We start from the raw sequence: 17,978 nt of genomic DNA on the forward strand, positions 1-17,978 counted from the left end.
ATCCTTTCATCAATCTTAGCTTTTCTCATTTTTGAAACGTCTCCCTTGCATTCTCGCTAAATGATAATTGCTACCATGGGATAATTGTCAATACTGTAGCTCGGTTTTGATAATGAGCAACAAAATATGCCCTGGAGAAACCTAGCGAGTCTGTCTCATGCCACACATGTAGACAATTACTCCACACCCATCTGCCATTAGGCAGCGTTACAGAGAATGTTTTCTACTTAATTAAATCCAAATCCCTCAATAGTGGAGCCTGAATGAAATATAATGTGTCTGTTTGGGTTTGCTTTCTTTTTTTCCCCCTTCTGCTTCTTGCTCTTCAATGGTAATAATATTGAACAGTTCACATTTATATGAAAAGATTAATCTAAAATTATATATGTATGTACTATGTATGTAGAAATACATATATAATTTTAAATACAGAGTTCAGTCTAAATTATCAGTATAAAACGCTTGCATATTTGTGAACATTTATGTCTTTTGTTTAATTTTCAGTTTCTACTTTTGGCTGTGTTATTCCAATAAGCATAATTGATTTAATAAAAATGTGCGCTTATGGATGTATTGAAAAATCTGTATGTGTGAGGTTTTTTTATTGAGATCCTGTGCAAAAAAAAAAAAAATGTATCAAAATTAACATTATTTCTGACCACTGACTTAATTACAAAGTAATCCATTGCCTTTAATACATGGCAAATAACATATTTCACATAAAAAATAAATAAATAAAATTAATAATAATAAACAGCAGCATTGTAAACTCTGTAATTTAAAGAGCTAAAATATTTAAATTTAGTCATTTTTGGTAGTTATCATCAAGCAGTAAAAAAAAAAAAAAAAAAAAAAAAACTGCCAGTGAAACAAAAATATATACTTTTTTAACCTTTTGACAGATATATTTATCCTCAATGTACAACTTTTTAAAAGGAACTCATTAAGAGTTAAAAACATTTATCTGTTAAATGAAATCCATTAAATTCAATATATTTCTTTGACCTGATCAATAAATAATAACCAGAAAGCACACACAACTAGCAAAAATAGGCTTCATCCAAATTGATATTTTCAGGAAGGTTGGGGAAAAATGGTTGATCTGTAGGGAACATAAAGCCATCCCAATTAAAGTGAACTGTAATAGGGAGAGATTTACAGTGCTCAGCATATATAAGGACCCCACCTATAAGTACAAATCTATCTTTTAAATTTATATTTTTAATAGTAATCCATGCAATATTATAATCTAATGTAAATCTTGAGCTAATCTAACAAAATAACTTGCGATAACGGTCCAAAAATTAGTACAGCCAAATTTATATGTTAAAGAAAAATATTAAATACAAATTTAAGGGGAAAAAATCAAGATTAGAATAATGGAAACATTCATTCATTTTGTTTTCGGCTTAGTCCCTTTATAAATCCGGGGTCGACACAGCACAATAAACCGCCAACTTATCTAGCATATGTTTTACACAGCCGATGCCCTTCCAGCTGCAACCCATCTCTGGGAAACATCCATACACACTCATACACTACGGACAATTTAGCCAACCCAATTCACCTGTACCACATATCTTTGGACTGTGGGGTAAACCGGGGCGCCTGGAGGAAACCCATGCAAACTTGGGGAGAACATGCAAACTCCACACAGCCGAGGCTTGAACCAGTGACCTTCTTGTTATGAGGTGACAGCGCTACCTACTGCGCTTCTGCGTCGCCCAAAATGGAAACATTTAGTTGAAACATTTAGTTTGTAGTTTTTTTTTTTGCAATATTTTGCTTAAATGTAATTGTATTATCTTTCAATTTCTAAATACACTTGATGACTACAATATTATTTTAATAAATATATCTGTTTAATAAATCTGTTTTGTAAAATATTCATTTTCAAACTGAGGTGTGCTCAATTAATTATGTGGTGTATATATATAGGTAATTGTGTTTTAATAAATATATGTGTTTTGGTATGGATGTATTGAGAAACCTGTACCTGTAAGTGGCAGTTTTTTGACAGCATTGCACAATAATAATAATAATAATAATAATAATAATAAAGCATGAAAATTGTTGTTTTTCTGACCAATGACTTAATTAAAAATAATCCAATGTATGTGCAGATTGACATATGTGTATTTATGAAATGATATGTGTTAGCATGTGTTTTTTTTCTGGTAAACTGTTCTGTCTTGTAAAAAGTAAATACAAACAAAAGTGTGGAAAATAATAAGAATCATCCAACACAAGTAACACAAAAAGATCACTAAGAAAATGCACTCAAAAATTACTTTTGCTGCTTCTTTAAACTACTAATTTAAAGCTTGAGCTGAATCAGCACATTTCTTGAGGTTGTTTTTTTTTTTTTTGGTGTCAATTTAAATGTTTTATGTTCAATCCACTTAAATTTCCACTTAATCTATTTTTGTTGGGACAATATAAAGGAATTGTCTGGAAGCAAGCATTTTTTAATAGTGTGCCCAAAAGTAACTTAGCACATGCATCAGAAACACAATCTAAACAGCTAATTTAAAGTCAACATATTTAAACAACAAAACTTAAAATAAACATCTTAAATTTAAACAAAAAAGGTCAACGTAAATTATTTGCTGCCTAAAAACCTACTTAAAATACATAATACAGAGCAATAGCAAAATCATGTCATAGCAAAACCATGCTGAATCTGAGAAGTCTAGCAGTCTCAGGTGGGCTTTTACTGTGCATCTGCATTTCTGCACTAACCACATGAAGTCATGCTCCTCTACAGCAGGCGCTAAACTTCACCCCGTCCCTTCCCGGGTCTATTCTCACCCCAGAGAGCTTCCAGAGGGCCAGAGGTTAACATGCTAATCGAGAAACACTGATTACTGTGAGTGGGCTCTGGCTTTTAGAAAGTCAGAGAAGAGCAGGCCGCGCACAGCTGTGTTTGGAAAGCAGACCCGAAAACGGCTTTACAACATTTCTCTTGGAGGAATCGGCAAAACCCATAGATCAGAATGAATGGGCTTCTCTTACTTTTCCTCCGTGACGTGGGAAAGTCATATTTCTTTATGCACAATATGGATTTGTGCTCGCCTGTTATTTTTGTGCATTTAATAGTGGCATAATAGCGTGGTATGTTTTTGCTCGGCATCAGGTGTCGTCAAATATAATATATTACAACAGTGAACAGCAATTTATTTTGGACTTAATAATTATTATAATTCATATTTATGGAGCAAGAGGGGACACTAAATTTGCAAAACAGATTTTAGATATGTATCAGTAACGCTTTTCAGTAAAGTTAAATCAGTTCATGCATTTACTAACAATGTACAGTGCATTTATTACAGCATTAATTCACCTTTGTTAATGTTACTCAATTAAAATCCAGTCATAAATAATTTTTTTCATGCTAACTCACAGACCATTAATGTTAACAAGCACAACTTTTGATAATAATATTGCATTAATGAATGTTAAATTATGATTAATCAATGTTTTTAAACCACACTGAACTTCAACTTAGAAAACTGGACTGACACATTTTTAATTTACTAGAACTTCAATGTTAAGCTGCTTTGACAGAAGCTACATTGTAAAAGAATGAAACATGATTTGAATTGAATTCACTGGTAGTGTTCATTCTTAATCATTTTTAGTAAAGACACAAACTAATGAAACCTCATTGTAAAATGTAAACAAATAATCTACATAGAAATATTTATAAAAATAAGATGTCAAAATATGGGTTAAATAATTGTCCTCATTTAATGTAACCAATATAGTCATGCAAATAGGAAACACACTTATTTTTTGATATATACACTGTAAAAAATGCAGGGTTATACACAATTTATTCATGTTGTCCCAACACAAATCGTTTAACTTAACACTTTTAACAAATGTATGTGGATTGAACATAAAACAATTAAGTTGTCCCAGTGAAGTCTCAAAAATTGTGTTGTTTCAGCTCATTTTAAATTAGTTTGAACAAGCAAATAAATAAAAAAATTTTTTTGAGTGAACTTTTATTATATTTTAAATGATAAAAAAAACATCTTTCCCTTTCTTTTGTCACTTCATGGGGAATTCTTCCCCCCAAAGCAATGTATTGTAACTAAAAGGTTGTTTTGATTATCACTGTATTGTACTTACAAGCTGTGGTTGGGGTGTTTGTTTTTGTTTTGTTTTTGTAAATGTATGCATATCAGAAAACTAATCCTGGAATCTGTGATTATTGTAAGTTTATTCAACGACCAAATAAAACACTTAATTGACAAAAAAACTTCCACACAAATGGGTAAAACCTGGTAATTTTAAAGATAGTGGCAAAGAAAAAAGATATTAAATAACACTTAGTATTTTTAGTGCTGCATTGTAATCTTTATATATACTGAAAAACATTATTCTGCAAAATTTTTGCACACAATTGATATGGGCTGAATTTAAACAAACAAACGTTCAAGATAATTTGTTTGTTTAAATTTAGCCCAAATCAATTATTTACAACCACTTAACGTAAAAAATTAGAAAATTTAGGAATCATCTTTGAATGATTTTTTTCAGTGATGGGGTCATTTTAATATGTTATAAAAAGATTAAAGTCCTAAATTTGCATTTTTGTGTTTATACATAAACTACTGCCCCATTAAACTACATTCTAGTAGGGATCTTGAATAAATCTGGGTAAAAAGAACTCAAAATAAGTCAATTTAAAGCTACATTACACTGCTGTGTTTATATCTTTGACCCATTTTACATGCCAACAGCTGCACACATATAGCATTGTATATAGTAATATACCTGCCCATACGATTGTCAATTTCTATATTTGGATTCACTATTTACTTCTATTTTTAAAATATATTTATTATCCATTTTTTTGTCCTGTCTCTGTCAATCTATTGCACTGTAGAAGCTTCTGTCACAAACACAAATTCCTCATATGTGGCAAAGACATACCAGGCAAAAAAAGCTCTTTCTGATTTCATATATATTCTACACACTTGCTGTACATTACTATATTAAAGCATTGTTGCTACTTATTGTACAGTATCTGGCACAGAATCCATAAAGAGCTCAAGTAAGGTGACAACAGTGATCACAAATAGACAAATGCATGAGATGACCTAATAGAATAACTTTCATATTTAAATGCATGTGCACACAATAATAAATCGTTAATATGGTGACTCTCTCAACTGTAACCCCTCTGGGCTTTCAGCTTGCACACACCCACTAACCTAACAGTGTATGTCAAACATTCACTCATTTGCCTTATTAAAACTGCATTTCAAACTCTTTGACTTTAATGCATGCAGTTATGTTGAGAAAATAATAATTCTTCAGCACCACCTCACAACATTCCTCCACATAGTCAGGAAAGCTGGCCTAGCCGAATGTTTGTAAACATCAACACATGATTGTTCCCTCTCAAAACTCAGTTGCTTATTATACAGTGGAAAAAAGCAGGACACTTACCCCAGAAGAAGTTCTGCTGACATGGGGTCACAGAACTAAACAGGCTGTTGGACGCCATGGTCGCCACTTTCGCTCCCAAATTTGGCCTCTCCGTGGTTTCTGGTGACCCTTGACGCCTTTTAGGTTAGGAGTGCGTGGTGGTGGTGTGTGCCAGCAGGGGGAAGATGCAAAAAAGGAAAAAACATCCACAAGAAATGCGTTTTTGTATCAACTATTTTCATGACCACAAGTAATGACCAGGTCTGGTTTTAAAAAGGAAAAAAAAAGAAGCAAAAATCTGTCGCCTTATTGGATAGGATGGAGCCAAGCTCGCTAGTGCGGTTGAAGCGTACTTACTGGTTGGTGCGGTCCTCGAACCTGAAGTTGACAACCCGGCGACAATTAACCATTTACGCTCCGCATGCAAAAACCTTTTTTTTCTGCGGTTCTGTGGTTGCTCGGGAGGTGAGCGGAGCCTTCACACAAACCCAAAAGAGGCACGAGCCTTTAAAAAATCTTTTTTCTTTCGCTCAGAACGATGTCACAGGAGAAGCAGGGTCACATGTTTCGTGACATCACTGACTGAGTCGTGTGGGCCAACTTTTCTGCGCTGCCGTTCCCTCTGTTTTCCTTCTTCTGGAGAAGCGTGGTTTTGCCGGCTCGTCCTGGCACTTGGAGAGGGAAGGGGTGTGTGTGTGTGTCTGTGTGTGTGATGCTGCTGCTGCAGCTCACCCCTTTGTGAGTCATGAGGCTTCGGAGGGGGTGTGAACACTCGTCTCTTTCTCTCTCTCTCTTTTTCTCCACACAAAAAGCACAGTTGAAGTCAAAATTATTAGCCCTCCTCTGAATTTATTCATATATTTCCCAAATGATGTTTAATAGAGGAGTTTTTCTGATCATATTTTTTCTTCTGGAGAAAGTGTTTTTATTATTATTATTTTTTGGCTAGAATAAAAGAAGTTTTTAATTTGTTTATTATTTAAGGTCAATATTTTAGCCCTCTAAAGCAATATTTTTTATTCGATTATCTACAGAACAAACCACTGTTATACAATAACTTGCCTAATTACCCTAATTAACCTAGTTATGCCTTTAAATGTCACTTTAAGCTGAATACTAGTATCTTAAAAATGTCTAGTAAAATATTATATACTGTCAACATGACAAAGATAAAAGAAATCAGTCAATAGAAATGAGTTATTTAGGATGTTTTCACATCTGTGGTTCGGTTCATTTGGTCCGGACCCAGGGCAACAAATGATACACCCTAGCAATTTTCTGCCATTTTTGGGTCCTTTTTTCACACCACACTAATTGCTTTGGTCCAAACCAGTTGAAAAGGGTAAAGTCTAGTTCGGATACAAGGCCGGTCGGAAGTGCGATACGCACATAAATATAGCAGCATTTTTTTATGACACTGTATAACAATACTTAATATTTTTATATTTTTGGTTGAGTTTAGGTTTGGAGTGGGGGCAGGTTTTAAACAATACAATTTATTGGGTTTATTGATGAAACAAATAATACTCGGTACAACTACTGTTTTTACATTACTGGTGGTTGAGTTCAGGGTTGGGATGGGTGTAGACATTAATAAAATACAATAAATGGGAAACAAAATAAATAATATAAACAATATTCTTTAACTTCCAGCCACAACCATATCCGATCTAGCAATAACAATTGAAAAGAACCAAATGCAGTCATGTGACAAATCCACATCACTCATTGGCCAGATGTTATTGAACGTATTTCCTAAACTGCTTTTCCATTGGTCAAAATTAAAATGCAAGAAAATGCCAATGGAACTCCCGCAAGTAAACAAACCGGCAGACACAAAATGTCACTTTTTACTATGGAGGGATGACTGCGCTTGCTGATTGTATCCCTGGTCATAGTATACTATATAGTTTGTATACATCACTCTAGACAAACTATACATTGAGAATGAAGTGTGGCTGTGGCTGGAAAACAATATTTTAATGCATTGCTAATGGCGAAGGCGCTTCACAAGGCATTTCAGGAGGAGGTGTGAATTAATTTAGCGAAACTTTTTGCGGTTGGCTCTGTTTTAATTCGGATCATATTCTTACCACAAACTAACCGCTCCAGGGTTCGTTTGAAAGAATACCGAGACCACCTCTTCAAGGAGGTCTTGATACGCTTTTTTGGTCTGCTTTTGGTCCGCACTCGAGTGTGATCGCTATAGTCACACCTGCCCAAACGAACCGCACCAACAGGGAAAACGAACTCTAGTGCGATTTACCTGAACTAAAAAAGGCAGGTGTGAAAACACTATCATGTTTAGAAATGTATTGGGAAAACAACATTCTTTCTGTCAAACAGAAATTGGGGAAAAATATACAGGGGGGCTAATAATTCATAAGGACTGATTATTCTGACTTCAACCGTATGTGGGCTCTTCTTTCCCTCCTGTGCTCTTTGTAGCTCTCCATCTTTCTCCAGCTGGTGGACGTGGGCTGCTTGTCTCTGCTCACCCTGAGGTGATGTGAGGAGAGCCGACTGCTGGAAATGAGTGATATGTTAAATTATGACAGCTTTTTCTGTAGTACAACCACCATCATTGTTATGAGCTGATGTTATTTGAGGACAGTAAGTTTGGTGGTCTTTTTTTTTTTTTTTTTTGGAGTACGTTCACAACATTCTTGAGCTCAAATTTCCAGGTGTATAATAACTTCAATTCAATTCATGTTTAATTATAGCACTTTTACAATGTAGATTGTGTCAATGCAGCTTAACATAGAAGTTCTAGTAAATTGAAAATGTGTCAGTCCACTTTCAAAGTTGAAGTTCAGTTCAGTTCAGTATGGTTTAATATTCACTTCTTAAAGTCCAAACACTGAAGAGCAAACCTAACAATGTGCAGCTCCACAAGTCCCAAACCAAGCAAGCCAGTGGCGACTTCACCAACTGACGAAAGTGAAGGGAAGAGGGAAAAAAAAAAAAAAAAACTCAAGGAAAAACCAGGCTCACCTAATAATAATTCTTAAGAATGTAAGAATAAATACCACAAACACATTGCTCACTGTTGGTTTATACATTAACTAATAATGTCAAGTGTGGTGTCAGTTTGCTGTTAAAGCGACCTCTAATGAAGCAAAGTATAAGCTGAGGAAAAGTTGGTGAGCGTTAACCTAATTAAATTTATCACAAGTTTTTTTTAAAAGACAGTAAGCATCCTAATCAATGATGAAGACTAAAATTACAGAAAATTTAATTAAAATAAGAAACTGAAAGAGGCATTAAAGAGGCGGACTTTAAATTACAAACTCTGTGGATGATCAATATTGTGAACAACTTTCGCAGGATCACTTTCGCATGTCGAGATGTTCATAATATGTGCGTGTGCAGGCGCTCACAGGCTGTTTCACAGGCACACGCAAAGCTTGAAGGTAAACAAACAACGGCTTATCATAAGCATCTCATCGATGATTATTTACACAGTTGGCATTAAGAAGAACATATCAACGTGATCTGACTAACTTCTAGCAGCTAAATGTGTCTGGAAAAATATTCAAAGGCTTTTATTCTCACAAACCGCGCGGACGTAAATGCGCCTGACTGTTGTGATTGGCTAAAGCAGACGTCTCACGTCAGCACGTTCTAGATGTTAACGCGCTTATTACGGTAATCTTCCTTCTGCATTCACACAGCGCAGCATTCCGGCAAATTGCCGGTAATGTTACAACTTCTCTTTCCGGAAAATAGCCAGAGCGAATTTACCGGTATTTTCAAAAAGGACCTGTTCACACATACAACCTTTGGAAAGGTCTGTATGTGTGAAAGGGGCTAATGAGAGACGAGCTTGATGCGGCATGAAAGCAGCAGAGCTTTTATTATGCCACGGTCCACAGCTTCCGGTTCTTCAGCTCATAATCACATAGAGAAGAAGCAGCGCTGTTTTATCATACTGGATGCATTTTAAGATTTGTTTTTTTAAAATGCTGCTCTGTGCAGTCTAATAAAACACACAACATATTAAAGCGTCTTTAGTGTTTCCCTGTGTTCTATAAAACCAAACTGGAAATCGAAGGTACATGAGGTCCCATTCCTTGTAGTTAAAATAGCTTATTTCTCTGCATTTGAACATTCTTTGAAACTTTTAGGATAAAGTACATAAGCCAGCAAAATTGTATATATTGTCCCTTTAAATGTCTTTGCAAACTTCAATAAAGCCACAATGTGGCCGGTGTGTGTATACATATAAATAAATAAAAAATATAAATATATAATAATGTGTAGGCGTGTCTGAAAGGACTCCCCTCTCCTCTTTCATTTTCTTACTCATAAAGACACAACATATGCCTGGCACAGATGCGTGTGCGCGCACAAATGAGTCGGTCTCTCTGTTCCTGAAATGAGTGATTCCTGTAAAAGGCAATACATTATTTGTACCTGACAGTTGAGTGTGCGAAGAAGAGATGCCTCCCAAACATGTGACAAAGCCCCATCACGCTCACTGACTCACTGCGTTCACACGAAACACACAGCTCCGCCTGCCGCTGCCTCCAGGATCCTGCTTGTAGGCATTTGTTTAAACACATAAAGAATGCCGTCGTTACAACAGATCAAAAGTCTGGAATGCATGGAATGAGAAAGATATTTTATTTCCATGCAAACTTATTTACATGCAAATGCATTCAGTGCCAGGACAACCAGGTTTCATTTATAGAGCAAAACGGTGTTGTTTTTTCCTCTAATAATGTATACAAGTGGTGTTACGTGTCAAACGAAAGACTGTTGTATGAGTCATATTGTTTTATGCATATGCAGCTTCAGAAGAAAGTGAACTGATGCTAAATTAATTAGTTAATTAATTAATTAACTTATTTATAAATGATTCACGCATTCCCATTTGCACTATTATAATGCATTTGCATTATTCTTGAAATAATAATGAGCTATAAAAATACAATTGAGTAAAAAAATGAAAGATACATTAAAGAGGCGGACTTCAAAGGCGTAATATGTAATTTTCAGCCACAAGAGGGCACATATTTGCAACAAACAAAAGGTGCAGTTTAATGACTCTGAGTGTGGAATCATGGGAGTTGTGGTCTTTATTACATCCTACAGGACTATATATATTATATAATTTATAAATGATTCCATGTTCCTAATTTGCACTATTATAATGCAATTGCACTATTCTTGAAATCATAGTAAGCTATAGAAATAAAATTAAATGAGTAGGAAACTGAAAGAGTTATTAAAGAGGGGGACTTTAAAGGCATAGTATGTATTGTTCGCCACTAGAAGGCACATATTCACAACAAACAAAGGCACAGTTTGATGACTGAGTGTGGAATAATGGGAGTATTAGTTTTCATTACATCCTACAGGATTATATACACTATACATAAATACTTCCTAAATGATTCACGTTCCTAACTTGCACTAATAAAATGCATTTGCACTATTCTTGAAATCATAAGCTATACACAAAATTAAAAGAGTAAGAATCTGAAAGATACATTAAAGAGGTAGATTTGAATGGCGGAGTATGGAATGTTCACCAATAGAGGGACATATTCACAACAAACAAAGGCACAGCTGGATGGAGTTGAGGTCTTCATTACATTCTACAGGACTATATACAATGTATACCTTATAAACGATTCACGTGTTCCTTATTGTACAATTACAATGCATTCACACTACTCTGTAATCATAATAAGCTTGTAGCTTAGGAATTTCTACAAATTTGCTAACCTAACTGGTGGCTCTTTCTGCTGTGGATACCCTCCGATACAGCAGGGAATAAGCCAAAGACAAGTGAGTGAGCATTACCCTAAATAATATACCACATATTTTTGAACAGTGCTATACATTCTGATCAATGACCCACCAAAAATGACAACAAAATAAAATGAAATAAAAGTGGCGGACTTCAAAGGCATGTTATGTAATGTTCGCCACTAGAGGGCACATATTCATAACAAATAAAGGTGCAGTTTAATGACTCCAAGTGTGGAATCATGGGGGTTGTGGTCTTTATTGCATCCTACAGTACTAAATATATTATAAATGATTACTTTATAAATGATTCATGTGTTCCTAATTTGCACTACTATAACGCATTTGCACTATTCTTGAAATCCTAATAAGCCATAATAATGGAGGTAAAGGAGTAAGAATCTGAAGGATACACTAAAGAGGTGGATTTTAAACAGCAGTGTACATCCTGATCAACGACCCACCAAAATGACATCAAAATAAAATGAAATAAAAGAGGTGGACTTTTTCCTGCAAGTAAACATGTGATTTTTAGCCATTAGAGGGCACATATTTGCAACAAACAAAGTCACAGTTTGATGAGTCTGTGACTAAGACAGGACTTACTACTGTATGATTCAAGTGTTCCTAATTTGCACTATAATAAAGCATTTACACTATTCTTGTTATCACAATAAGCTTTGTAGCTTGACAATTTCTGAATACAGATTGGCCCTGATAAAAAAGGGAATTAAGACCGGAATTCTCAAGCCAAAATGATTCCAATGACTGCACCTACTCGTACGTGAAGAATAAGGTCCATTATTCCAGTTTAAGGAAAACGCTGCAGCATTATAATCGCAGTTCATTCATTCATTTTCCTGTATTAATCCAGGGTCGCCACAGCGGAATGAACCACCAACTTATCCAGCAAATTTTTACGCAGCGGATGCCCTTTCAGCTACAACCCATCTCTGGGAAACATCCGCACACATTCGCACACACACACACACACACACACACACACACACACACACACACACACACACACACACACACACACACACACACACACACACACTACAGACAATTTAGTTTACCCAATTCACCTGTACCGCATGTCTTTGGACTGTGGGGGAAACCAGAGCACCCGGAGGAAATCCACGCGAATGCAGGGAGAACATGCAAACTCCACACAGAAACGCCAACTGAGCCGAGGCTCGAACCAGCGACCTTCTTGCTGTGAGGCGACAGCACTACCTACTGCGCCACTGCTTCACCCCATAATCACAGTTTAACTATAACATATGCGATTACAAACAACCTCTGTATGGAATTTGGCAATACTAAACACCACAACTGTATTTAAAGCACCAACAATTGTGACGTACAAAAGAAAACTGAATAAAAAAAACTCTTAATTATTCGTTTTTGTATTTTGTGATTAACTAGTGTTTTCAGTTTATTTGCGCTTGTGAATTGCATTATGGGAGTTTAATCTCAGCTCTGAGTGACTTATTGAAATTTTAGAAGTTTGAAATAATACTGTATAATGCATAACAAATCATATATAGAGAAATAAATCTGTAAAATAGGAGAAAATGCACTAGCAGTTTATTACAAGTTTTTGCAGCATTATACACAACACCAACTCTGACAATACATCCCTTAAATCTATTAAAAATGTTAATAAAAAAACCTTTATAAAGCTTTTTAGGGTAAGTTGTTGGAAGAAAGATCAATGTCCCATAATGCAAATCAAAAGCATAAATAAACAGGAAAAAATACAAACATGAATCACAAAATGCAGAAAAGGAATAATTTATGGATATATTTTTTTACATTTAAAATTTAAAATTCATTCTGCACTTTAAATAGCATGTATAATTTATGGCTTGTTTTTGCCGTCTGTCTTAATTATGAAAAGTAATAAACATTTTCGTGACATACCCAGAGGCTCAAAGCTCATTACCGATTCTTGTGTAAATACTTCATTCTCTCAACACACCCACATCACAAATGTATCACGCAAATTTAAATAGCAATCATTGTCCTTCATAACTGAATGCATATCAGTGTGACTTTGTGCCACTTGTTTGATCATTATTATCATCATCTGATGTCATTAAATGTTCATGAATAAGGCATGGTTACAGTAGATGCAGTACACGACTCTTCAAAGGTATACTTTTGAGTTTTAAATAAGTCTCTTTTAGGCCTGCATGGTATTGGGAAGTAATAAATATTGCTATATCTTGTTTTTCTGCAATATTTTTAGCGATTACAATTTCACCGGATGACTTTAAAAAAAAAAAAAAAATCATCATTTTAGGCTGATTAGGATTATTCTACATATCACAATTTTAATTACAAGCATAGATAAATACAAAAGTAATAATTAATCAGTGCATTTCTGATTTTTAAAGAATTCATAGTGTTCAGATACATGGATTAATAAATTTAATGCAAAATATCACCGTTTAGTCTTTGTTATAGAAGTAATTGACAAAGAGAATAACATGTTGAATAACATTCATTCAATTCTTTCGGCTTAGTCTCTTCATTCATCAGGGGTTGCCACTGTGGAATGAATCGCCAACCTATCCAGCATAATTTTACACAGCAGATGCCCTTCCAGCTGCAACCTAGTACTGGAAAACACCCATACACTCTCACATTCACACACATACTCTAGTTTATCCAATTCATCTATAGTGCAAGCCTTTGGACTGTGTGGGAAACTGGAGCACCCAGAGGAAACCCATGCCAACACGAGGAGAACACGCAAACTCCACACAGAATTGAGCCCAGTAAGGGCTCGAACTAGCGTCCTTCTTGCTGAGCCACTGTGCAGCCCTGAATCTAAATTATCGTTATAATCTGAAACATCAAACACTGGAAATGCTTGTGCTTTTAAGCTCTTTAGAAATGCTTAATAATTATCACAGGTCTAAAAACATGCAAATGATAAACTTTTGCTACATTACAGACAGACTAATGACAAACTACTGTACCTGATCAACTATAATCATAACTGGACATTGGGCACGCTATGATGTGACTACTGCGGATGTGTACATTGTGATATCGATGCTGAAATGATATATTGTGCAGCCCTAGTCTCTTTCTCTACTTAAAACTGCTTAATTATTTCGATTAAAAGTTTCTACTTTAATATATACACACCGGCCACTTTATTAGGAACACCTGTCCAATCAGCCAATCACATGGCAGCAACTCGATGCACTTAGGCACGTAGACATGGTCAAGATGATCTGCTGCAGTTCAAACCGAGCATCAGAAAGGGGAAGAAAAGTGATTTTGAACGTGGCACGATTGTCGCCAGATAGGCTGGTCTAAGTATTTCAGAAACTGCTGATCTACTGGGACTTTCAAGCACATCTCTAGGGTTTAAAGAGAATGGTCTGAAAAAGAGAACATATCCAGTGAGCAGAGGTGTGCAGAAGAGCATCTCTGAATGCACAACACATGGAACCTTGAGGCGGATGGGCTACAGCAGCAGAAGACCACACCGGGTGTCACTCATGTGAGCTAACAACAGGAAACTGAGGCTACATTTCAAACAGGCTCACCAAAATTGAACAGAAGATTGAAAAGTCGTTGCCTGGTCTGATGAGTCTCGATTTCTGCTGTGACATTCGGATGGTAGGGTCAGAATTTGGCGTAAACACCATGAAAGACATGGCTCAATTCTGCCTTGTATTAACGGTTCAGGCTGGTGGTGGTGTTGTAATTGTGAGGGGAATATTTTCTTGGCACATTTTGGGCCCATTATTAGCAATTGAGCATCGTGACAGTCTGTATGTGTGAACAGGCCCTTTTTGAAAATACTGGTAAATTCATTCTGGCAATTTTCCGGAAAGAGAAGTTGTAACATTACTGGCAATTTGCTGGAATGCTGTACTGTTTGAATGCAGAAGGAAAATTGCTGGAAAGAGCGCATTCACGTCTAGAACATGCTGACGTGAGACGTCTGCCAATCAGAACATTCAGACATACTTACATCCGTGCTGTTTATGAAAATAAAAGCCTTTGAATATTTTTCCAGACACATTTAGCTGCTAGATGTTAGTCAGATAAATTTTCTCTTTTTCTTCCAAATGCCATCTGTGAAAAAAATTATGGTAAAAAGCTTATGATGAACTGCTGTTTGTTTACCTTCAAGCTCTGCTTCTGTTCCTTGACGCATGTGCACATGAAGTGCAGGAGCGCTCTGGTGAGCACTAGCACACACACAAACACACACATATTATGCAAATCTCGAAATGTGAAAGTGTTCCTTCATGTTTTCACCGAAGTTGTTCACTATACTTATACATCCACACAATTTGGAATGTAGTCAAATGTGTACAAATTTGGCTGCAGTTCACACTTCTGCCTTTGGATGTCTCTAAGACAAAGCAGCTGCATGAATGCTAAAGCTTTAAATAAAGGTTAAATCCTCTACAAATGACAGAACCCTTCTATGTTTACAAATACAAGCACGGCCATTTAGGGCCTACTCACACTATGCCATCCGTACCGTGCCCAGGTCCGTTTCCCGGATCGTTTGAGAAGTGTGTGCGCGCTGAATCGGGCTCAAGCACGGTTCACTTGGCCGGCCCTGGCCAGGTTGGAAGAGGTGGGCCTGAGCGCGGTTCACTTGGGCTTTTGCGTTGTACGCTTGTGTGTGAGTGCAAAACGCGTCAAAGCTCGAAACTGAAAGCAAGACGTGACTTAAGCGACCGTTTCATATGGATTTATTAATCTTTCTTACTGTTCAGTGAACGCAAACTGTCGTAGTTTATAAAAGACGCAAACTCCTCACTGCACGACAGCTGCGCACCTTTAGCAGACCTCCTCATTCCTGCAGCACGAGAACATTATGATTGTTTATGAGCAGCAAAAGTGGCGGATCTGTTCGGCGAAATATCTGACTGAGTGTCACCGCATCCCTAAGGACTGTTTGGCGAAATATTTGACTGCATGTCACTGCATAACAAACAACGGAAACGATATAACTAGAGAAATCTCCACTGTGCTGCTGAGTGAGTGACAGCGCTTCTCACTGAACAGCGCAGCAGCGATGACATAAGCGTGCCGAGGCCCGATATGGTGTGAGTGCAGGCCGTCGGGGGAGACGGGAGGGGGAACAAGCTTGCTTTGGTCCGGTTCGAGGCAACTGTACCTAATGTGAGTACGGCCTTAGAGGTCATTTCTGGTTAATGATGTCAGAATTTACCAGTATTTTAGAATGGATGTGTGCATGGTTTTTTCCGGAAAAAGTCCAGATTGTTCTTGCCTGTGTGAACAGCGCTTTTTAAAGGTCTACCGGTAAAGTCGATCCAGTAATTTTCTGGATATTTACCAGTATGACTGTGCCCTTTGGGTGCCCATTTAGCCCTTTGGGATGTTGTGGAATGGGAGATTCACAATAGGGATGTGCAGCCGACAAATATGCAGCAACTGAGGGATGCTATCATGTCAATATAGACCAAAATCGCTGAGGAATATTTCCAGTAGCTTGTTAAATCTATGCCACGAAGGATTAAGGCAGTTCTGAAGGCAAAAGAAGGGTCCAACCTGTTACTAGTAAGGTGTACCTAATAAAGTGGCCGGTGAGTATATTAAAACATTTTATTTTAAATTGATAATGTTAAAAAAAGTTTGATAAATTTACTTTTGCAAATTTACTTAATTGAAAAAACACATATACATGGAAATAAAAAAAATCAACAATTACCGATTTCACAAAATACCCCACACACTACAAAACACATTATCAGCACAGTTTCCTTTATTTTAATGTAAATATAACTGAATTAATATTTAATTTGTAATATGCTCTACCTTTTTTCCTTCTTTCCTGAGTCAGTTAATTTTAGACGCGATATTTAAAAATCTGCTCATGATCACCACATAATGAAGGACCAATTTGGCAGGCAGAATGTTTTCGAAATGTTAAAAATACATTTGCAATAACAGAGATCACATATACACACACATGTTAAAACTTGGCACGATCTCCTTCCCGTAGCCATTCGAAACGAACAGGCAGGTACAGTGATTTACTTTAACAGACTACATCTGTAAAACGCCAGGCTAGTTTACACTGCGGCCGCCTCTGAATTAACATGCTTTTATAGGAAACAAACACCACTTGCAAGCAGTTCCTGTTGGCAGGAGCTACAAATACAAATATTGAGCATCGACTGAAGATGGAGATCTACTATATTAAGACTATCTGTCATATAACAGAGGAGATGATTTGCAAAATACTGTTGTTAAAGCTGTAGAAAAGCACATCCCGGTAAAGAAATAAAATCTGGATACAACAAATATCTACAGTAAACATGTGCTTAATATATTTAGTAACCGAGAGGCTAGGTAATAATAAAATAAATATAAATAAATAAATAAATAAATACTGTAATAAAAAAAAATAAAAACACAAATTGTAAAGTTTATTCGCCCCCTTTGAATTTTTTTTCTTTTTTAAATATTTCTCAAATGATGTTTAACAGATTTAGGAAATTTTCAGAGTACGTCTGGTTGTTTTTTTCTTCTGGAAAAAGTATTATTTGTTTTATTTTGGCTAGAATAAAAGCATTTTTTAATGTTTTAAAACCATTTTAAGGTCAGAATTATTAGCCCCTTTAAGCTTTTTTTTCCGATTGTCTACAGAACTACTGTAGTCTATAGTCTACAAAAAATCTGATCTTTGTTAAACAGAAATTTAAAGGGGATAATAATTTTGACTTTAACTATGTGTGTGTGTATATATATATACATATATATAA

The 17,978-nt window shown here is 36.0% G+C and overlaps 1 protein-coding gene across 35 annotated transcripts in view; it reads right to left on the reverse strand.

Moving 5' to 3' along the window:
- runx2b (RUNX family transcription factor 2b) overlaps positions 1-17,978 on the reverse strand; it is a 284,262-nt gene that overhangs the window by 94,083 nt on the left and 172,201 nt on the right. For 31 of the 35 annotated variants that reach the window (XM_073932312.1, XM_073932283.1, XM_073932295.1 and 28 more), the window contains 2 exons: positions 9,859-9,979; positions 5,464-5,579 (listed from right to left, as the gene is read on the reverse strand). In XM_073932312.1, the coding sequence (XP_073788413.1) occupies positions 5,464-5,579; positions 9,859-9,914 (172 nt within the window). In that variant the 5' untranslated portion in view covers positions 9,915-9,979. Of the gene's footprint in view, positions 1-5,463; positions 5,596-5,799; positions 6,546-9,858; positions 9,980-17,978 lie in introns of those variants that run through there. The other 4 variants (XR_012395445.1, XM_068215406.2, XM_073932316.1 and 1 more) reach the window with 2 other exon arrangements.

This window comes from Danio rerio, chromosome 20, assembly GCF_049306965.1.
Source record: "Danio rerio strain Tuebingen ecotype United States chromosome 20, GRCz12tu, whole genome shotgun sequence".
Taxonomy (NCBI): Eukaryota; Metazoa; Chordata; class Actinopteri; order Cypriniformes; family Danionidae; genus Danio; species Danio rerio.